This window comes from Silurus meridionalis, chromosome 11 (assembly GCF_014805685.1).
Source record: "Silurus meridionalis isolate SWU-2019-XX chromosome 11, ASM1480568v1, whole genome shotgun sequence".
NCBI lineage: Eukaryota > Metazoa > Chordata > Actinopteri > Siluriformes > Siluridae > Silurus > Silurus meridionalis.
The window spans coordinates 20,032,490-20,057,460 of NC_060894.1; the positions used below are offsets into that span (position 1 = coordinate 20,032,490).

The window sequence follows — 24,971 nt, forward strand, 5'->3', positions numbered from 1 at the left end:
ATGTAGAATGTGTTATAACGATTTTCACCACTAGATGGCAGACAAACGCAAAAATGATAGTCAAGTTCCAAGCCTGAAATGTACAATTTTACAAAGCTATTTTTTATGTGCCTATTTCACTATATTACTAGATATATGATAGATATGATAGATATGATAGATAGATAGATAGATAGATAGATAGATAGATAGATAGATAGATAGATAGATAGATAGATAGATAGATAGATGTGTCCACACACTTTTGTCCATATACTTTACTATTACATTTAATTTGGGAAAGGGGGATTTTGTTCAGATCACTTGTGTTGGATCTACTAAAGGAATATGAGAAGGTGTGTGTTAAGAAAAAGTGTAGAATTCTCTGGAACTGAACGGCAGCTCTTATAAGCTCTTTTTTAGTAAGTGTGAAGTTCCTAAGCAACGTAGTGACAACTCTGAAAACACATAATCAGTATCGGATCAGCATTTGGGCTTGTCTACTGGTTGGATTTCAGTTTTTTACAGAAAAAAGGATGTGTGCAGCCCGGCTTTTGTGGCCAGTCAGTGAAAGAAGAAGTGTGAAGGACAAATATGCAGTAATCAGCACAATTACTCATGAAGGAACAGCACCAGGCAACACATCTCTCTAAATATTTGGTGGCTAAAAAAAATAATAAAAAAGACGAAGAAGTGCTGCCACGAGCTCTCGTTCCAGGAGGACCATGAAAGTCAGATATTATTACTGAATTATCAGCAGGAAAATGTGAATCAGATCCTACAAACTAAAGGCTAATTCTATGTGTGTTACAGTTTAAATCTCATACCTGACTGAGCGAATTTCGGCCGCTTGAGAAACGCACAGCACCGGCACCGCGGCCCTGAGCACGTTGTCCTGAGAAGGTTTTTCCATGTCCTGAGTCATCGGTTCCTTCTCTTCAGCCTCTCCGTTTAGAAAACCATCTGCATCGGCCTGGTCCTCCACAAAGCGCAGCTTCTTGTGGGGTTTCTCTTGCACCTTGGCCCCGTCCAGGAAGGCACTGAAGATGCCGGGGATCTCGGACAGGATTTTGCTGGATTCGTCCAAAGAGACGTCCAGAAGCCTCGGGGACGAGGCTCCGCTCTCGCTTCCCTCCTTCTTTTCCATAACGGGCACCGGCGCGAGTTTGTGTTGGCTTGTGGCCGCATTCCTGGCGTCTGGGTCGAGAACGGGGCTCGCACTGTGCAGCTCCTGAGCCGAACTCGGGTCTTGAATCAGCGCCTCACACCACAAGCCGAACGTCAGGTCGCTCAGCTTTTCTTTCTGCTCGGAATCCGATGTGCCGTTCTGGAGCTCTGGGGCGGTGCCCGGGGGAGAAGGAGGCGTCCCGTTGCAGGGGATCATGTCTGATGCGGTGGCGTCTCCTGATTGGATGCTTTGCTCGGCCGCCGCAACATCACGGGTTCGGGGCGTGAGGCCGCTCAGTAACTCGGCTAACTCTCTGTCGATCTCCTGAAAGACCGACGTCTCGTCCAGCTCATCCTCCTGGATGGCGGGGTTAGAGCTTGTGAATATGTCGTCCTCCAGCTGGGGGTCCGAGTCGCATGAAGCTGAATGGAGACAAAATACAGACAAAAGATTCCTTTTATCAAACATGTATGTACAAACCCAGAGCTCACCTCTGATTGGCTCAAGGCTTCACTTTTTTCCTGTCATAGTTTATAGATTTCACGCTGTACAGACTGTGGCGTGTAACAGTACACGTATTCGTACCGAAACGTTTCAGTACCGGATTTTCAATAAGAAATTAAGCGAAAGAACTCTGGCGGTTTGACTGAGAAAAATAATCAGGTTATCAAGTAGACATTTTGAACACCGAAAAGCTTTTTTTTTTTTTATAGGTGAAACTACAGAACATGAATGCAAAATACGCACACACACACACACACACACACACACACACACACACACACACACACACACACACACACACACACACACACACACACTCCAGGCTAAATCCACAGTGCACATCTGCACGTTCAATCCCATTCACACAATGAGTCAGGTTTTGCTTTCCACCTAAAGCTCTCAGATGTTTGCCATGCTCTCCTATGTTTTAATCTCAACACTAAATAATCGAAATATCCATCTGTTATCAAATCCTCTCGTCGTCATGGCGGTATGAGAGTATCCCTGAGTGTGTATTAGAGTGTACTGACTCTCTAGTGTGGTTAGAGAACAGAGGCAGTCTGTGTACACACTCGTAAAAAGCATACAGTGATTATAGAGAGAGAGAGAGAGAGAGAGTGATAGAAAAGAAAGAGAGTGAAAGAAGGGATGTGATTGGGGGAAAAAAGCCCGGTCTCGCCAAGCATTTAGTGCTGCATGTGAATAAAGTGAATTATCAGGCCATAAACAGAGCCGGTTTGTGAAGTGCTGAAAAACAATGGTCACCAGGGGGCAGCATCGTCCTTACTACAACACACAAACACAGCCGAGCATCTCAATAGAAAAGTCTAGACACATGATCAGGCTGTAGACACTGCATCTTTTCCTACAGCACTAAAATATTCTTTAGAAAGGAACCAATCTAATCAAAATCGTTTTGGAAATAAATACACGCTGTTACCGATGTCGATGCACCTCCTTCTATCTATCTATCTATCTATCTATCTATCTATCTATCTATCTATCTATCTATCTATCTATCTATCTATCTATCTATGTCTGTCTGTCTGTCTGTCTGTCTGTCTGTCATGTTTGTCTATCTATCTATCTATCTATCTGTCTGTCTGTCTGTCTGTCTGTCTGTCTGTCTGTCTGTCTGTTTGTTTATTTATAGTGCAACTTTGGTCTGTTCTTTATTTTTATTTTAGGCTGTGATCATCATAACTGATCCTTCATCATGGTTACCTGTAATCCCAGAGGAAGCAGCTGCAAATGCTATTAGTGTTTGTTGTCACAAAACACTTTTCCTTCTTTCTTTTTTTTTTTTTTTGTTGTTTTTTGGGGAGGGGAGGGTTGTTGTTTGAGTCCTCATTTTTTTTGTAGAAAACTTCAGACTCTATTTTAAAAAGTGTTAAACGTTTTCCTTTCATTTACTTTTTGAGGGCATTTATGTTTGTGTGTTGTCTGTGTGTGTGTGTGTGTGTGTGTGTGTGTGTGTGTGTGTGTGTGTGTGTGTGTGTGTGTGTGTGTGTGTAAGTGTGTCTGTGTAAGTGTGTGTGTGTGTTTATGTCTGTAAAAATGTTTAATACCATTATATTACACCTTTTTTATAGATAAGAAATTATGTTTTTCCAATTGGAATGATAAAGAGACAACTTTTAACATATTGGATCTGTTGAGATATTCGAATCAAATGCTGAGCCTCGGTGACACGACAAAATCAGACTCCATCCTGCAGTTCCATCCTGGTGTGTATGTAGATCAGCAGAGACACAGAAAAGCTCTGAAGCATGGCATTCGTGCAGGCACGTCTCAAACAGAGCCTGAACTGTCAGTCAGGAAAAGTCAACACAGAGATGAGAAAAGTTCACACATCCTTCACTCAAGTAAAAGTTCAGATACTCATGTTTTAAAAGACTGGTAAAAGCTGAAGTACTGACTTTCCTTTTTTACTCGAATGGAAGTAAAAAAGTTTGAACTCTACAAGTAAAAAGTAGCCATTACTACTACCTGTTTTAGTGTCGTGCTGCGAACTCACATCATATTACAGTTTTACTCAGTTGCTTTGGAGCATTTTCTCGAATCATCATTAATATTCCACACCAGTCAGTGTGTTTCTCAAAACAATTTGTACAAACAGCACAATTCATTGGATTTCTTGCAGAAGCCTGAACTTTTTTCAAAATCCTCAGTTCATCTCTCAAAAGTGAGTATTTGTGTGAATGAACATCTCATTCCCATCAGAATGAAAAGTGCCTTCGTCATTGTTCACAAACAAAATCATCAAAATGTTTAGTCGTGTTTTCAGTGTGACGCTGCACAGTTTCAGGATTTCTTGATATAAACTATAGTTTGGATCACAGGGACTAAAAATGCACAAAATTTAACTTCCTGTTTGGTATCTATGATTTTCAGCAGCACAAATTTATTTTTGTTGCATATTTGATTTATATCGATTGTAAAAGACCGGACAGGATTCACACTTTTACTGTACAAGTGATCGTTTATTTCTTAGTTGTTCGTGAGTTTTGCTCCGTCTGTATTCACTCTCTGATCGAAGGTTCATCAGATTCACCTTTGACCTGTTTTAGAGAACTTGTTAATTATTGGTTGATCTGATGCCGTTCACTCGCCTTCATTAGTGACGTTCAAGATTCATCTGCACAATTCATCAACTCAACACATTTAACTTTCTTTCGGCTTCTCGCATTAGGGGTCGCCACAGAGGATCATCTGTATTCATAATCCGCATGTTTGATTTGGCACATGTTTTTACGCTGGATGCCCTTCCTAACGCAACCCTCCCTATTTATCCGGGCTTGGGACCGGCACTAAGAGTGCACTGGCTTGTGCAACCCTAATGGCTGGGGTTGGTTCCCTGACCAGGGATCGAACCCGGACCTCAGCGGTGAGAGCGCCGCATCCTAACCACTAGACCACCAGGGAACCTCAACAATTCAACACATTTACAAAAAAAAAAAAGTTTAAAAGAAATTTTAGACGACAGATTCTGACAACTGGTTTAATCATTTTGCATTCAATGACACACAATGAACTGATGCTGAGATGTTTTGGGGGTTAAAACTGTTCAGGTGAAACCAGTAGAATATATTTTAATCAACATGAACGTAACTGATAATGTAGGAAACAGCAGACACTCGTACACAAGCCGTTAAATGATGTACAAAAGTGTTCGCAATTTGATCAAAGCGACGAGAAAATGCTTTTATGATGAGCACAAGTGACTAAATGATGTGGAAGCTGAACAAGTAGTTTGGAGAAATTTCATTTCTGATCTGAGAAACTGCTCATAAGAACATTTTCTCGTCACTTTGATCAAATTGCGAACGCTTTTGTACATCATTTAACGGATTGTGTTACAAAGGCACTTTTCATTCTGATGGGAATGAGATGTTCATTCACACAAATACTCACTTTTGAGAGATGAAATGAGGATTTTGAGAAAAGTTCAGACTTTTGCAAGAAATCCATTGTGTTGTGCTGTTTGTACACATCGTTTTGAGAAACACACTGACTGGCGTGCAAATATATTTGATAAATCGAGAAAAACGCTTTAAAGCAGCTGAGAAAATCTGTAAGTATTTGTACTTCGGTACTTTCCATCTCTGAGTCAACTAGCACGATCAAGAGCGGAAAACACGAAACCAGTCATGCAGCAGGAGAACCGGAGCTCTACGTATCTGTTTTGCATCTCTAACACGCTGTAAACTATGAATGAGGTCAACGCGCGAAGCAAAATATTGACACCGGAGACCAGTTCTTCCACTGTCGTGAGTCAGTGTGTGGAGGACGGTGACGTGTTTGTTCTGAAGATGAAACGTGTCTGTTGATTATGAACATAATGAGCGCTGTTGTTTTTTTAACAATTATCAATAAACACACCTACTATTTCGAGCTAGGAACCTGAATCTTCGGCCGAACGACACTAACACTACCAATAGTATAATATTTTGCAGTAAGTACAATATATGAACAAAAGAACTGGGACATCTGACTTTTCCAGCCATGTGTGGTTCTTCTCCAAACTGTTCCCACGAAGATGGAGACACAATTGTATAGAATTTCTTTGGATGTTGGACATGAAATAATCCCTTCACTTGAGCTACAAGACCCAAACCTGCTCTAGCATGACAATGCCCCTGTGCATCAAACCAGCTCCTTGAAGATCTGCTTTACATGGGTTGGATCTTGATCCTGAGAGACTTCCGGTAATGTGTCCTGGAAGTCGTCTTTTCGAGAGCGTGTCAAGCACCTTCTGCTATTCGCGCTGGATCTCTGCAATGGTGTCAAAACTGCGACGTTTGAGCCGAATCTTCTCTACGGGAAGTCTGCAGGAGCCAAATCTGGCGAGTGGGTACGGAAGTGAGAACATGTTGTGCGAGAAACTCGTGAGGAGAATATGTGGTCAAAAAAGCAGACGTGGTAACACACCATTTAGAAAAGCACCAGTTTCTGAAGTACACAGGACAATGTCTTTTAGCATGCTGATGTATGAAGGTCGGTGCTCCCTGTGACATTGAGCATTGTCCTGCCATCTGTTGGCGTGTTACAGAACTACTTCCCAATAACACCTTGTACCAATCTTAATCTCAAGTGTCCACAAACTTTTGTTCATATAATGTACTTGGAAGTTCAAATAGTTCTCACTGAATTTACTTGATAGTCACTAATTACTAGCAATTGAATTTTTTATATAAATCCAAATGGCTACTTTTTTGCGTATGTTTATCCGGATTAGTTTGGCGCTGCTCCACGTCGTTCCAGTTGACCTAAGCTGATCTACGGGATCAAAACGGGACAGTAACTGATGCCATGCTGATAAAACACAAACACACAACACTATCAAGTTAGAAAACTGTTTGCTAGACAGATTTGGTGCTGATATGAAAAAAAAAGAGGAGCACGACTCAGGCGCTGTAACACGGCAACTAGAACAACACTCTTTCTAGTATTCATAAGTAGAGGTCAACTGATATTTTACCAATACCAATATCATGGTGGGATCGTACTCGCAGAATAACCGATTAATCAAACAGTAGTTTTTAAAGTAGATACTGGAAAAAAAAAAAAACTCCATGTAAAATAGTACTGAAGTTCACTACAAAAATCCAAAAAACTTACTGAATCATGAAAATGTGCTAAATAAAACAAATGTGAATATATAAACAATATTAATAAATATAATTATATAAAATTTAAATATAACGCTCTCCATGCAGCACGCCGTCTAACATGTAGTAACACACAGCACGTGGTGTTAGCGATTCGCCTCTAGATGCGGATGGTCTAGGAACAGACGCCACCCGGAAAAACCACTATCGGCCTCTAGTTTTAACTTGTGCGATCCATCCTGGGGTGAATTTTCATTAAGAATAACCATATTTACTTATTTAAACATTTTACAAACCAGACACTGAAAAACTGCATAAATGCAAGCAAACAAAAATGATGATAGATTTCAATTTAAATTAATCATGAACATTAATCCCCATTCCATAATGATCAACAGACAGACAGCCAGCCAGACAGACAGATAGACAGCCAGCCAGTCAGACAGACAGAGAGACAGACAGACCTACATACAGACAGACAGATAGATAGATATCAAATAACATCGCGTTAGAAAGAATGAAAAGTTCGAACATCTTACCAGTGCCTGGTGAAGTGTTGCGCGTCTTTCCGAAAAAAAACTCGTACTTGGCCTTGGCAACGCTCTTAGCGTGCGAGGAGGAGCCGTTGATCCAAACAAATGTTTCGGCCTAGAAAAAGAGATCACTGTGTTAGATCCGTGAACGCTTTCACTGTGACATCACGAATAATTGTCATTTAGCATCAAGTATTCATAAATACCTATACAGTAATCCCCCGTTTATGCCCATGGCTACGCGGTATTTTTAAGCTGTAAATCCTCCTATATACATTTCAAACGCACACAAAAAAACATTTGCAAGAATAGAGCGAGATGAATTTTGTGTAATCACTGTATCCCTTTTATAGTAAGTGCACGTACTGTACAGTATACAGTTCTGCAGTAGCGTAGCCTACGCGTAGTTTCTCTGCTTGTTTATTGGTTGAAGTGTCCTATGACGTCATAAAAGAGGTAAATTAGTTACGTGGCGAATTCAATTCCGCGATAAACCCGGGGCCGCGAGATTCGATTCGAGGGATTACTGTATAACATTGAACTCTTACAACCAATATCCCGCATACGGTAATGTGTAAATTTGTGCAGAAGAAATTCCGCCTTGTCCATTTTCAATCGTTGTGATCCAAACCGCTGTTTTACATCAGTAATTACGGAAACCGTGCGCCGTCACGCTGACACGACTACCACAGTTTGCCGATCTTGTTTGTCACCAATGACGAATGGACTTGAGGGCAACGAGCTGTTCATTAGCACAAATATTTACTTTGGAGATGATGAACTGAGGAGTTTAAGAAAAATACAGGCTTTTGCAAGAAATCCCGTGCGCTGTTTGCACTGATCGTTTTGCGAATGCATATTAAGGATGAATTAGAATGCTCCGAGCAACGTAGATAAACTGTAAGTGCTCCAGGCTTCAATTCAGAGCCTTATGTGATCACGTGAGATCTATTCGGGTTTAAACCTACAGTGCGTCATGGACAGCTGAAGCTTCCTTTGAGAAAGCAAGTGTAAATTTCAGGCTACAGGCTGTGCTTGGAGTTCCCACAGTAGTGAAAGGTGAAAGTGCTGACAGGAGCGAGAGCAGTTGCTATGGCTCCCTCTGGACGCATGAGGAACGTGAGCTTTCGTTCCCAGCACCGTGCTCTTACACTCGATCCACACACTCATATTTTAATCTAGAGGCTTTTGTTAGTGCCATAATTGACTCAACACTAAACGCACACACACACACACACAGATGGTTATTCCGCAAATAATGAAAGAGAGTGCAAATACTCCTGATATTATGTATTAGGTATTTGACATAATAGCTGCAACTATTAATTGCTACCTTACAGTAGATTTTATGACTTTATTTCACACCACAGCACTCGAACTCTAAAATCTGATTGGTCAGAAGGTAATTTCCTGCAACAGACAGCTGTAATTCATACATGTTTTGAACTTCAAGGCTTATGACCACCTGCCTAATATTGTGTTGGTCCCCTTTTTGCTGCCAAAACAGTCCCTTCGCTCTACACGTGCATCAGTGAGCCTCGGCCGCCTACGACCCTGTGGCGCTTCAGCACTGTTCCTTCCTTGGAGCACTTTTGATATACTGATTAATGCAGACCAGGAACATCTCACAAGAGCTGCAGTTTTGGAGATGCTCTGACCCAGACGTCTAGACGTCGCAATTTGTCAAACTCGGTAACAACCTTACGCTCGCCCATTTTTCCATCTTTCAACCCATCAGCTTTTCAGATGCTGATGTAGGTGAGGTGAGGAGCCCTGGGGTACAGTCAGGGTTCACATTTATCCCATTGGTGTGCAATAGGGTGAAGAGCTCTATAGCAGGAGATCTTTCACTCCAAAGTATGTTAAGCATATCTTCATGTAGCTGGATTTGTGCACAGGGTTTGTATTATCATGCTGGAACAGGTTTGGTATTCCTAGTTCAAGTGAAGTGAAATTTCCCTGTGCCTTCAACTTCGTGGTAACAGTTTGAACCACATATGGCTTTAAAAAAGTGTCCCAATACTTTTGTCCAAAAAGGTTTTCATGCTAACAGATCTGAGCGAGTGTAAAGTCCTGTCAGTGCTGTAGATCTTTCCCTGTTTATCAAACAGCGTGCTGTTAAAACTGGCTCAAAGTCCAAGAAGTTATGTGTTTAGAGCCGTGTCTGATCTCCACCACCCACACCTTCACGCCTTTATTCAGGTGAATTAATAAAGTCATGACACAGGCTCAGACCTGCAGCTTAGGCACAAAACAATATTCTAATGAAATAATTACAGCTCTATTTTCATGTCTGTCTCCATGTCCAAAAATCCCACTGCGTAATGATCACATGATTATTTGTGTGAAATATTTGAAAGCTTTTAGTTGCTCAAGTCGAACGAAGCAAGATTTCACAAGATTATTGCGTATCAGAGAATTGTTTCGTACATGAGCATGTCGGTGAGAAGGTTCAGAAGTGTCATACTGATGGAAGATAAAAAGATAAAAAAAATAAAGAAAAAAAAGAAAATCATTTATACTCCATTTTGGCAAAAGTTTGCGGACGCCCGATCGTAAGTATGACGTTCTTTTTTAGAATTGCATTCCACATTTTGGCCTAATTTGCTCTTATAATTCCCTCATAACTCCTCTGGGAAGATGTTTCACTAGATTTTGGACATTTGTGTTCATCAGCCGTATGGGTGTTAGTAAAGTCAGGTACTGCTGTAGGTCAGGTGAGGAGGTCTGGGGTGCAGTCAGTGTTTACATTCATCCCCGAAGGTGTTCAGTAGGGTTGAGTTCAGAGCTCTACAGCAGGAGATCTTCCACTCCAAACCATGTAAACCATATCTTCATGGATATGGCTTTGTGCACAGGGGCATTGTCATGCTGGAACAGGTTTTGGTCTTGTAGTTCAAGGAGAAATTTCATACTCCTGCATGCAAAAACATCTTGTACAATTGTGTGCCTCCAATGTTGTGGTAACCGTTTGGGAAATAAACCACCTATGGCTGGAAAAGTCAGGTGTCCTGATCCTTTTGTCCATATAGTGTACTTACAGCATCATATTTTTTCTTTTAAAGGACAGTAATTGCATGCATGTGAATGAATTACATATCATTAGTACATTCCCTCAGGGTTTACAGCTCTGCTCTACTTTCTTCGTACTTTCCTTAGTAAAATAACAGACACAAGCACACAGATTCTAAATTCATCTAGTGGGACAGATAAAAATCTATAAAGAGCAGCCCAACTCCTACGATCTTCAGCTCACAACCTCATTACATGACCTCCAGCTAATACAATCTCTCTCTCTAATGACATCAGTTTGCATACACACGACTCCCTGCTAACAAACCTGACTTTTAGTGCAATTTCTCGTTCCAGCGTCAAAGCCTTTATATCCTGCTTTCAATATTCTGCTGATTTAGACTTAAATTAGTTAACACCGGCCCGCCTGACCATTTGTCTGGCTTATACTTATGTGTGTTGCCTAATCTGGATTGTCTGCATTGGTTTTAATTCAATCAAAAAAGCACTGTATGTCCACCAAATGTTAAATTACTCGCTTGTGTTCTTCAGGCGCAAGCAATTCATGAGCCTCGTGTTGGTATTGACACTTTATGTGTTCGGGATGTGCATCTCCATAACTGAGGCCGATACGATGAATAGCCAACGATACGATACATTCAAGATACATATGAAGCAGCTACCGATGCGCTCCACGTATCAAATATCGGTCACAAATGATTGGTCACTTTCTAAACAATAAAACATTTACTAATAATTATATTATACATTTAAAATGATATATAATACAATTTCATCACATTAGTAATGAAATGTTTTTAAACGATGGAAATATATTTAAAACAATGCATCATGATACAAATGCCAACATGTATCAAATGCACACTTTCTGAAATCGATGCATCACATCGTTAACTTCGATAAACTTTTAAATTGATCCGTCGTGCGTCGTACTGCTTTGAGAGACACTGAGTGCGGTCGTGACTCGCCCATTTTTCAGGACAAATTCATTTCTCTTCACCCTGTGGGCATTTGTGTGATTTTGAAATCGTTAGCGGATTATATCCTGCACATTGGCCCCTGTGAATACAGAGGATTGGTCGGTTTCTGTTTTATGGAACGCCTACCCAAGTGCAAACGAGTGCATTGAGATATACATCAGGATTGATCCAAACGTCTATATTCTTCCTGCTTTAATCATATAATCACAAGAATTAATCCGATGATTGTTCAAAAAATCTATGTTTTATCATCACCATTTCTGCTCTGAAACTAAATACTGCAATCACTCTAATATTCTTACTATATGACCACAACACATCCACAACTGCACATGCTGTCTCTTGTCTACTAAAAACAAAGCCAAACTGGTGGGCACAGGAATGTTGACCGTCTCGAGTGTGTTGTGTAATATACTGTAGCTAAACCATGGCCTGCTTGTAAATGTGACCACAAAAAAAAACAGATAGAAAGAAAGAATTCCGGTTCGACCGCTCAGTAAGACGGCGTACGATTCAACTACAATGAGCTTGTGCATTTTTCTGAACGCTGTCATTTGACACCATTTCAGCCTCGTCTTTTCATGTCTCAGGTATCTGAACCTTATCAAGTGTTAACATCGTTCGCTGTACCGAGCGTAACGTGCAAATCGGCTCGTTCAAAGCTGCCATTGTTTCTTCAAGTTTTTCAAATAGTCTCCTCTTTGTTCTGAACAGTTCTAAACTATATAAGCTATAACAATGTACTTTTTGAACATCCTATTCTACATTTAGTCTCCATTCCTCATTCAACCACAAGGGTGTTAGTGAAGTCAGGTACTGATTTAGGTGTGGTGAGGCGGCCCAGGTTGAAAAAATCATTCCAAAGGTGTCAACAGAGTCGTAGATCTATAGCAGGAGATCTACTTCCAACCCGTGAAAAGCATCTCTTCATGGAGCTGGCTTTGTGCACAGAGGCATCGTCATGCCGAAACAGGTTTGGTCTCCTAGTTGAAGTGAAGGGAATGTGTCCCAATACTTTTGCTTTTGCAAAGTATCTGGTATGAGTAATCTGGTCATTTGTTTCTTGTGATCACTGACTGTGCTGTTTTGTGTGATTAAGAAGGAAGGAAAAGAGAATAGGAGAAAAGAGAAGAAAAGAAAAGAAAAGAAAAAAAAGGGTTATTCCTGTCACATTTCCCCACAGTGAAATTTTTTCTTCGCATATCCCAGTGATGTTAGGAAGCTCGGGCCAGAGCACAGGGTCAGCCATGACACACCACCCCCGGAGCACGGGTGGTTAAGGGCCTTGCTCAAGGGCCCCAAGAGTGTCAGATTGGCAATACCAGGGCTATGATTTCCTTGGGAATGCTTCACAACTTCCAAAAAGTCCAAAGAGTCGTGTTTTATTTCTTACATAATGCAATTAAAATAATCCATATAATCCATAGATAATCCGGATACCTCAGGAGACCTGGTTCAAATCGGGTCAAAGTGCAGCATGTTCCTTCAACTACGGCTTTATTCAGACAGGCTGCTCAAATTCCAATTTTTTGGCATACACACGGTTTGGCACGGTTGCGTCGCCTTTTCGTTCCTGCCAAATCCCACTCAGCTGTCTTTTAATACAGAACCGCTAACAACAAAGTATTGTGAAAACTGAAATGAGACATGTGAAACCAACCAATCACATCTCTTTTAACTATCGGCCTTCTTCTGCATACATGAGCCCACAGACAGCTCGAAGTGTCGCTTTGATTGACAGGGACGAGTGTGGAAACCTCAGACAAAATGGCAATATGGTGAGAGGATTTTTCTCAGAAAACAGCATATACAATTTAAACATGTTTTTCTGAGGTACTTTTCTATAAAGTGTGATGCAACTCACTTTCCCCACGCTGCATCACATGTCTCCAAAATTGAAATGACGTGAATAGTCAAAAATCCAGGAAGGGAAATTAATGTCTCACACTCTTTCCTCAAGGTAACTCCACCCACAGACTTGTATGTAATATTCAACCTCTTGCACTTGGCGTTCACACAATCGTACACGGTGATCAGGAAGTAGCTATTGAAAAGAAATTAGGCAGGGAAATACCTGGTTGTAGTATAAATAGTTGCTAGCATTAAAAAAGTCTGTCCAAGTCTCAGCATGCTGGTTAGCCTCTGAAATGTGTCTGAACAAATGATCTGAACGACTGTACTGGCTGTAAAAGGAAAATGAAAACAAAAACAGGACTGTTGGCAGGAGATCTTTTTATGTCACTAATAAAATGTTGTAAACGTATGAATGTTAAAACTTTTTTAATGTGGGAACGCAACTCTAAGGGGTTAATCATTTTTAGAGTCTCATCCACAGATGCTTGTACATCGATACATGCAATGGATCAAAAAAAATTCTCCAAGAGTATAAGAACTCGGTGTGTATTATCAGGGTCTGTTTGAGTTCTCGTTCAACAGCCCAGGGTTGAGTTTGTGGGCAAATCCTGCCAGTTTCCTCCACGTCACCATCGGCTTGTCTTGCATAAATAACGTAACTAAAATTGCTGTATTCGAGTCATTCATGACTTCTATTCATCTACTTCCAGTGATGGACAGTAATGAAGTAAATTCATTAGTCACTGTACTTAAATGGGGAGACTTTTATTTTTAACTTCGCTACACCTCAAAGTCAAATATCTTCATTTTTACTCAGGTAAATTTGCAAAATCAGTCGTTCCTTTTTAATTATGAGGATAAAAACTTAACAGGTCGAACAGGTCAGCAATCAGGGTCTTGTTTTGATTGGCGCTTGGTGTATTTATTAATCACCAGCATACAGTTCAACTGTAGTTCAACAGAAAGCAGAACATAAATGATGGAAGAAACACCAGACTCTTTACAGGTCGTCCTCTACTTGCGATGGAGATACGTTACAACGACCCCATCGTAAGTAAAAAATATTGTAAGTTGAAGATGGTGCTGTGACTGTGACAGTCTTTCCGGCTTCATGCTAAATTATCATTTTCATCGTAAAATTCGATATCGTCATCGTAAGATCAAAAAAATGTAAGTCGAATCATTGTAACTCGGGTACCGTCTGTATTTTGACAATGTTTTTGAAGTAGGTTTTGGGGCTCATGATATTTAAATTCAATCAATCAGCATTTGACTCGTTTAATATCATTCTATTAATAGATCGTTGTGCTGAGAGTAACAGAGCCTTTTTACAAAAACTGAGTTGATTAAACAAAAAGTCTTGTGACAAAAATGATAACAGGAATATTAAAGCCATAATAAAACATAGTACTTTGGATACTTGAGTATATTTATAGGCAAATACTTTAGCACTTTCACTCAAGTGAAAAATTAAAGAGACACTTTTACTGGAATAATATTTTATCGAGTGTATCTCTACTTTAAATCAACTACATCAAGTCAAGTAATTCGTCCACCACTGATAAACACATTCACTGCGTAACGAAATCAGCATTCTTCAGGCAGACAGATTGTTTGTACCTTTGTGGAAATGATCTTGATCTTACTTGTTCTTCGCTGGAAATAAACCCAGGTATGAGAAACAGGGAGGGTTTTATAAAGAAGTAATGTCCAAGTGAGATGCAGATTTTTAAACAAACATCCACTCAGAAAAGCCGGACCTGATTCAGCACCTACTATATGGACAGAACCAGGTGGAGCCGAGCCTTCAATTTAACACATTTACTTTTGTCATAATATATTTATCTCATTCATACAACTGAGTAGCTGTTGTAGTGGGGTTAAGGGCTTTGTTTAGGAGACCAGGAGTGGCAGGTTACTGTGGCTGATATTTGAACTCATGACCTTCAGATCCATTGTTCAACCACTAAGCTTCCACCTTCCCCTAACACCAAAGTCACATATCACTGTACATGGACAATCATTTTGTCCCACTTATTAACAAATACGTAAATCCAGACTGATATCTGTTCAGGGTATTTCCCCCATGAAACTGTAAAAACAGCACTGTATCACTCGTAGCATCATCGTGTTTGAAGAAAGAAAAAGATGCTTCCTTTGAGATCCTTAGCTGCCTTGTATTCTGAGGTAAATTGTAAGAGTACTCCTGCTCTAACTTTTTTAGAATTGGTGTTGTAGATTAGATGTGTTTTGGGCCGAAAATGAAAATCGAGCCAGTCTGTTATCTCGGCTGTTTTAACACAGTAATTATTGTAAACACTGGTTCTACACCATGTTACAACATGTTGAAAGAATTTAAATCCATTAGTAGAAAGAAGCCTATTATCTGAACCTCTTCGGTGTTGTCCAATTTATAATCATCAGACCAGGCTACAGGAAAAACGTGCGTAACCAGAAAACTATTCCATTGGATGGAATGGTTCTGTGCGGTAGCCTATATAATATTTACCACTTCCTGGATGTACATTTTAAGAAGCCAGAGGAGACTGGATGCGAGTCCCGTGGCGCAAAAGAACTTTAGCGGTGATAATAAAACGAGTTAATGAGGTGAAATATAGGGCTCTCATGTAGGGCACGTTAAAAAGGAAGCAGACACGGAGAACACGGCCTGGGAATTCGAGATGATCCGTTTAACTCGGTGGAGCAGGAGGACACGAGAGCAAATGAGTGGTTCAATCTGAAGTAGGCCAATGAGGAGAAGTCATCTTCGAATGCAACACAATGCCTGGTTTCGTCAGTTACATGTTCCAGAATATTCTTCTATGATATATTTTGTCTTCCATATACACCAGAGACTTGGCATATAGTTTACAGAAGTACAGGGCCAATGAATACATAGTTTTTATATATATTAGGTGTGACCCCAAATATTTAAAGATTCAGTGCTTCGATAGGAGGAACCTGATTCTCTCAATAAGTTGATAAACTTTACTTCTGTAAATAAAAATCTAAAAACAAGATCAATATTTTTAACGTGCTTAAGTAAATACAACCTTTGCCCCAGTCACAGATTTTGCTTTACATAATCCGTGAGCGACGCAGGAACATATTGGCAGCAGGGATTGAAATATTTAACAATGTCTGGGGGGTTCAAGGGTATTTTCCGTTTCTAATTTAATTCTGTAAATGATTTTTTTATTGTTTTTCGGTGCATCGATGTTGATTTCATATCATTTGCAGACACGTGAAACGCAAATCCTGTGTGCAATGTGGACTTTCTTCTACTTAGGTTTATTGATCCAAGAAGCTTAATAGATTTTCTTCTAATTCTTTGTGATGTGATGTGATGTGTTGTGTAGACAGACAGATGACAGACAGACAGACAGACAGACAGACAGACAGACAGACAGACAGACAGATAGATAGATAGATTAGATCAGACTCCAAAAGTTTAGTTCATGGATTAAGATCAGGGTGCTGTACAAGTCATATAAGACGGAAGGGAGAAAAAAAATCTTCAAACTGCGAAAAAATGTGAAACTTCCTCATTACAAGAAATATTCACATTTATAAGAAAGAGGTTGCGGATATGTTTCTGATCAGGCAAAGCCAGAGGACCAGGCTTCCTTTGAAAAGTTTGTAAATTATCATTATTATACTGACATGCTTTCTAGACAAGAGCCAACTGACACTGCACGTTACTGTATCATTTTTTATGCATCCAATCCCTAAATCTAATCCAATCCAAAGGGTCTAATCAGTAGGATTGGGACACCTCACTTTTGTGCTTCTTCTACAGAACGTTGAAGGCACACACTCGTATAGGGCGTCTTGGGATGCTGAATTATGGATGAATGATGCTAAACATCTCCATTAACACAGTACAATGAATGGAAGAGATTTAAGTGCACCAATAATTTACTCGTAATAAACATAACGCTTTAAAAAAAACCCTGCATGACAATATTTATAAAAGTGTTCAGAATGATTCATAAACCGAGGCTCGGCGTATTACATGTAAATATCTGCTTGTGGAACTCCAGAGCTGGTAATGAAAGAATGGAGAAGAGATATATTAGAGCTGAATTACAATGAGATCCCTTCCTCCAGCAGTCCTACTGGGATCAAAGCCATTAGTGATGGATGGAGGTGTATAGCCTTTGTTCTGCAAAATCAAGTCATCAAGATATATATATATATATATATATCCCACAAAAGATCCAGATCGGTCCTATTTCGATTCGATTCAACACAATACGATGCAATGGAAAAAATGTGATTCTATGCCAATCATAAATTTACTTAATTGCCTTCTGACTTCTAACGCATAACCCTTTCACAAACAGGCCTTTGTAGTAAAAAAAAAAAAAGAATTTCAAGATTAAATAAAACCAGACGTTCTTTTTCTGTTGGTCTGCAGGAAGTTGCAGCTCTACCTCTGCCATGTTGATCTGTATTTTATGTGAATGTCAGGACGGGGGAATGTTTAGCGAGGAGAAATCAATCTACATATCAAATATTGTTCACAAATTCATGGTCACTTTCTAAACAATAACATCTATTAATAATTATATATAAAAAAATTAAGCATTGCGGTATTAATGCGAAAATTGTATCCGATGCACACTTTTTTAAATCGATGCATTACATAACTTTTATGCTGATGCACCGATGCGAATCAGTGAATCTTGCCAGATCTGTTTTTTGATTGGACACAGAAAGAGCGACGTCTCTTATCGATGAATTCAAGCTCTTTTGGAGCTATGTAGGTTTTAACTACTTTGAACACGCTTTAAATCTTTTGCATACATATATATATATATATATATATATATATATATATATATATATATATATATATATATATATATATATATATATACAGTCCAGACCAAAAGTTTGGACACACCTTCTCATTTAAAGAGTTTTCTTTATTTTCATGACTATGAAAATTGTAGAGTCACACTGAAGGCATCAAGGGCTATTTGACCAAGAAGGAGAGTGATGGGGTGCTGCACCAGATGACCTGGCCTCCACAGTCACCGGACCTGAACCCAATCGAGATGGTTAGGGGTGAACTGGACCGCAGAGTGAAGGCAAAAGGGCCAACAAGTGCCAAGCATCTCTCGGGGAACTCCTTCAAGACTGTTGGAAGACCATTTCAGGTGACTACCTCTTGAAGCTCATCAAGAGAATGCCAAGAGTGTGCAAAGCAGTAATCAAAGCAAAAGGTGGCTACTTTGAAGCCTAGAATATGACATTTTTCAGTTGTTTCACACTTTTTTGTTATGTATATAATTCCATATATAATTCCACATGTGTTAATTCATAGTTTTGATGCCTTCAGTGTGAATCTGCAGCACTATGTTTACTGTAACTGAGAGGGAAAAAATGAGAGGATGAACAGGGAAAAAAAAACCCGAGCTGGAAACATTTTCCGAGGGAATACTGGTTGCAGGACCCGTTTACGGATCCTGTGCCAGGGTTCTGAAGTGTAAACTGTATATTAAATCACTCAGCGTCCGATAGCAACGACATCAACTACATCTATAACGTGTCGTAACAATACAAAAACATAAGTGACGGCCATGCAGTTTCAATTTACACACAAACCAAGACCAGATCCTGGTGTTCCAATCCACACACACACACACACACACACACACACACACAAACTCACACTCACACACAAACAGAGACACTCATGTGGCAATTCTTGTTTGGACAACATGTGTTGTAACACTAACGTAGGCTGTTACCAGACCAGAGTGACTAGATGACAGGATGGAAATGCTGGTGGTCAGGGAAATACCCACTAAGATATACACACACACACACACACACACACACACACACACACACACACACACACACACACACAGGTTTCTTTCATCTTACATTTCTTAAGCCTTTTGATAAGAAAAATAACTGAATGTCATTAATTAATGTTTCACACAAACAACTCAAAGAGGAGGAAGAAGGTGAGGAAGAAGAGGAGAACGAAGATGAAGGAGAGGAGGAAGGTGAATAAAAGGAGGAGGAAGAACGAGAAGGATGGGAAGATAAAGAAGAAAAGGAGAAAAGAAGAGGAAGAACACGAGGAAGATGATGATAGGGGAAGCGGGAGAATGTAGCAGAAAAACAAGATGAAGAAGACAGAAAAGATAAAGAAAAAGTGCAGGGAAAAGAAGTTGAAGAGGAGGGTGGGTGGGAGGGGAAGAGAGGAAGCAGAGGAGGAAGATGGAGATGAGGAAGAAGAAGAGGAAGATGACTGCTTCATTGACCAAAAGAAAGCGTGATAATGAAGGTGTTTTTAATAAAAAAGAGGTTCCTTATAAGGTCAATACTGTCAGCTATTTCAAAACACACACACACACACACACACACACACAGAAATAGAAAGAGAGAAAGAAAGAGGGGGGGGGCATCTTCAGCAGGAATCTCACTCGATTCTGTGGATCTGCTGTATGCTGAATCTGCTGATTTTCCACCCAGAGAAAGAAAAGAACTTCATTGAGGACTTAATCAAGCCACGTGTACTTGTGACCATGAAAAGACACACACACACACACACACACACACACACACACACACACACACACACACACACAATCCCTCACTCGAAACAATGTTGCTGAATGACCAGACTGCTACATGAAAATAAAGGGCCATAAAACACACACACACACACACACACACACACACACACTCTCTCTCTCTCTCTCTCTCTCTCGCTCTCGGAACAATGTTGTTGTATGACTAGGTAACTACATGAAAATAAACTGCCACAACTCTCTCTCACACACACACACACACACACACACACACACACACACACACACACACACACACACACCCTTTTGGGACTATCTTGCTATATGACCAGGTAATACATAAAACTAAACAGTCACACACACACACACACACACACACACACACACACACCCTCTCTGTCCATATTTTGCTTTACCCATAAAGCCAGTCGCTGTTACGAGCAGCTTCAGCAGATCATGGAATAATGTTACTGATGGACCCAGTTCCTGGAGGAACCTACGGAGCCTCCTCACACATGAACCAATACCGTTCATTATATAGCAATCAGAAGACAAAAGCTTAGCTCGAGCATCTCACCCCATCTCTGTGCTCCATATCCCAAGTGGTCTGGTGTAGTCATAGGATCTGTGTGTGTGTGTGTGTGTGTGTGTGTGTGTGTGTGTGTGTGTGTGTGGTGACTCTCCGCGATCAAAACAGCTCCTTTAAAGCCAAATGGCCACCCAAAATCCACTAAAACCTCAGAATCTAATACACAGCAGACTGCGAGACAGATATGAGCTTTATCCGAGATGTTTTCTCCAACCAGCTCCAGCAGCACTTCCAGCCCGTGGCTTTGGATGGACTGAAGGCGTGACACAGCGCAGAAGTGAAACCCTGCTGCAGCAATGAACCGAACAACAACAAAAAAACCTTCCCATACACTCGCGCTCGCTTTTACACATAATACTTACCAAGGCTGGATGAAGATCATCTACCAAACATCTGCTAAACCATCAGCGCCGGACCTCATCTGTCACGCGTTGAGCCGCGCACTAGAGCTCGTGTTTTGTTCTCCATATGCCAGCCCTTCCCCCACCCCCGTCTCAACGACACTTGGTACGTTCCCGGGGACGCTTACAATTCTAGGACAACGCTCTGGAAGGATCCATATGGGAAAAAGAGGGGTGGGCTGACATGAAAGTTAAGTACGGAAAAAGGTGTTGTAAGCTTTCGATATGGTATGGACCTTCTGAAAACGAGAGAAAGTATCTCTACTGGGTTTTTTTCTGCCTGGGATGATGAATGTGATGCCAAACATAACGTATAGTTTTAAATGCTTTCTAGTTGCAAATACAACAAAAGAGTGCATTTTTCTTTGCAAAGCTGCAGACTAGGTGAATATTAAAGAATAAAATTTTTTTTATAATTTTTGTAGTCATCTGTGCTATATTTTTGTATTTGTCTTAACAAAGGTAAGTGAATATAAAGGCAATAAAATATTGTGTTGAAATCTGTGCTATATTTTTGCATTTGTCTTATGCAGCTGCAGATTATATAAATATTTAAGAAAAAAATAAATAAATGAAAATTATTTAGTCTCATATATATATATATATATATATATATATATATATATATATATATATATATATATATATATATATATATATATATATGCTATATGTTTGAATTTGCCTCAACAAAGCTGCCAACTAGTTGAATATTGAAGCCAAAAATTTATAATAATAAAAAAAATGATGTCATCATCTGTGGTATATTTTACATTCGTCTTACCAACCAAAGCCAAAAAGAGAAAAAAATTAAGTCATGTGTGCTATATTTTATTTTATGAAAAATGCTGCATGTTGAATATTAAGGCAAAAATCAAAATTAAATAAATTCTGTAGTCATCTGTGCTTTATTTTTTGTACACTATAATCTAGTGTAAGTGGGCTGGTGGTGGTTAGAAAACCACAACAAGGCTTCATAAACTTCTACGTTCATATTTTCTCAGGGATAACAAAAGCTAAATCAGCCTCCCAAAACGTCAAATAAAAGTGCATGTATTAATATGAGGAACCTGCACTGTGCATGAACTCGAAACTCCTCTTAGGAGGAAAAGCCACACAAATAAGCATCTATTTCAATAAAAAATAAAAATAAAATATTTTACAGCCAAAATCACTGGTTCCCGTAGCACCTTTACAGCCAACACATGGATACGCTCAAATGAAATCTACTCTCAGACTGCTGCAAACTAATATGGTTACATCTGAATCATGTATTATTAAAGTGTAATAACGTTGTGAAACTTATTCCACATTAGAACTGTGAACTTTTCAGCATTTATATTCACGCCATGTTTTCCTGGGTGGGTCTTCTTCAGTTCTGTGTTAGTTTACGTATTACCATGAGGGAACTTTGGTTCACTGGGAAAAAAAACAGTTATAGTTGAAATGACAAACCACGTGACTTGACTTCATTTGACTTGGGCTTCTTTACTGCTTGAATAATCTAAAATAATCATGTACAAAAGAAATGCTTTCTTTTTGTTGGCTGTAATAAGATCTTGAATGGTGTCCAGATATGATTCAAATATGACAGAATAACAATATATCTCAGTGCCCCAGGTATGCCACTGTAATTCTATAATAAAGTTACATATATATATATATATATATATATATATATATATATATATATATATATATATATATATATATATATATATATATGAGGGTTTTATAGTGCTCGTTTACAGCCTGCTCAAAAAAACTAAACTTATAAAATGATGTTATTAGGTAATACTTCTGTTATATCCCGTATTTTAACTTCATTCTCATCAACATCTTGGAAGAAAAAGAAGAAGAAGAAGAAGAAGAAGACATCTTGGATGTTTTCTTGGCCTCCCACCTTTAAAAAAAATGTAGAAACCTTGAAATAAAGGTTTAAAAATCAAGTATTATTACATATTATTGACTGATGATTGTACAGAATCACCAAGCTGCCACTGTTGGGCCCTTAAACGAGGCCCTTGACCCTCTGTGAACCAGAAGAGCTGTATCATGGCTGACCCTGAGTTATGATTCCTGCTTACTGACAGGGAAAGTGGTATCTCAGTGATTAAGGTTTTGGATTACCGATCATAAGGTTGGGAGCTCAAGCCCCACAATCAACAAGCTGTCAATTGTGGACCCTTAAGCAAGGCCCTTAATGCTCTGTGCTCTAGGGGAGATTCCTTACATTTCTGTGATAAACGAAGAGAGAATTTCACTGTGCTGTAATGTACGTGTGACAAGTAAAAAAAAATAATTTTGTAATCTTAGAAGAGTGGAGATTTAATGTGGTTGCCAAATCAGTAAAAATTACATCAGTGCATTTTTGTTTTATTTCTCTTTAAAAATCTGCCGATGCAAATTTCTAAAACTGGCATCAGTTTCCACTCCGTCAAACGCAAAGTCCATCTTGATTTAAACAGAGCAGAGCTTTTCCCATTTTTATCGGTAGAACAACAAATTGAAAAGAACACCCAATGGAAAATGGCAAGAGCAAAGGAAGAAGATGAAAATTTGTTCTGGTCCATTTAGTGGCAGGAATTGGCAGAAATTACTCTTAGTTACACAGCTGTAATCTGCCCATCTGGGTGGGTCACCTTATACCATTATCCACCCTGGTGTGGTCATCTTAAAGTCTCATACTTCCAGCTGAAGCGTCTAAACCCCTAATTCTGATCAGTTTAATCAGTACATGATAATAAATGATTAACGGTTATACAACTTACAAACAACTTTTTAATTGATGTCACCATTTCGACTCAAACATGTATGTATATGGTATATTGTGTTTGAGAGATGAGAACAAATCTAAAGACCACGCAACCGGAAATAAATGCCGTCTTACCTTTTCTGGTGCTGAAGACCGATTCATGGCTGACGGTTCCTTTTCAGGGTGCAGAGATTCTGCAGCCAGTGCAGTTTGGTTTGGTTTCGCTGCACCTACTACAGCCAGAGAAAGGTTTTCAGAAGACTTCTCAGCATCAGAGGTCACTTCAGTAGAACTAAGTGCTGGTTTGTAGACATACTCATAGAGCTTCGAGGACCTCTGGATGACAGCTGAGACAAACGTGGTCCTCTCGGGGTTCTTGCTAAGCATTGTCGGTGCTTTTTCTTGAGCAGCAGTCTCCTCCTTGTGCTTGGCACTGTGCACCCAGCCGCTGTGCGGTGGCCGATGTGTGCTCGGAAAACTAGAGGCTGGAGGGACTCCAGTGGGCGTCGGGTTGAGACCATGTGGTGCTGTTGACGGATAAAGGAAACTCGCTCTGGAAGCTATAGAAGGTTTAGGAAAGTTTTCCTCAAGTGATGGAGGCTGAACCACTTCACTCATATTTTCAGTAGGGTCCTGACCCGAGAGCCGAACAGAAGATTCAACAAAGCGGTCAACAAAGTGGTCCTTCTCAGATTTGTTGAAATCGTAACTGAAGCACTCCTGAGAATCTGTTTTATCTCCTAAACGTTCACAGCTGGATGTTGAACTGATTCCTTGCTTAGCTGACGTAATATCTATCCTTTCTGAATCCGAAGAAGAAATCTTCGTAATCCCAGCAGCAAATGGTGGTGAAGGTGCTTCCTCTGGAATAGGTTTACTATCCACACTCTGTAATAAGGTATCATCTAAGGCAGGTTGAATTTCTTGCTCCCTGGTATAGATGCTCTCTAAGTCTCCGACTGTGGCCAGTGTGACATCTCCAGCCGCTGTGGCTGATGATACTTCCTCTGGTGTGTCTAAGCTCCGAGAGCCAGCAGAAGGTTGGCACTGCTGTTCTCTGGAGGGTGACTGCAGTTGGATAAAAAGGAAGGAAGTCTTAACCTGATGATGATCTCCCATTTCCTCAATGGGAGTGTGGTCTCTTGGTGCAAAGGGGAGGGAGCAGAAGTGCACAGGTTTTCCCAGACTAACCTAGGAGGTTACTGCTGGCCTAAATGCACAGAAATACACACAGGCCATGAGAAATTAGATGATTGGTTCTGAATATTTTAGGGTGCAAATCCAGAGATCCTGAATCTATTCAGCCTGCAGCAGCCTACAGGTCAAACTACTGGAATTTGAGTAGTATTGTTTATTTGTATAATTTTAGTTTTGTTTGAAATATTGCCTTTAACTACATTTTAAATCATATCTAATACTGAGTGAAAAAATAAATACATAAAAAAATCGCACCCCGAAAACTACAGCACTGAGTGATTGACAGGCGGAGAACAAACTCATAAGGCAGAAA

The 24,971-nt window shown here is 39.9% G+C and overlaps 1 protein-coding gene across 1 annotated transcript in view; it reads right to left on the reverse strand.

Annotated features, from left to right (window-relative positions):
- Positions 1-24,971, reverse strand: part of psd3l (pleckstrin and Sec7 domain containing 3, like) — a 116,894-nt gene that overhangs the window by 88,950 nt on the left and 2,973 nt on the right. Inside the window, 3 exon segments of the mRNA XM_046860455.1 lie at positions 807-1,569; positions 7,302-7,410; positions 23,597-24,671. Coding sequence (XP_046716411.1) covers positions 807-1,569; positions 7,302-7,410; positions 23,597-24,580 — 1,856 coding nt within the window. The 5' untranslated portion in view covers positions 24,581-24,671.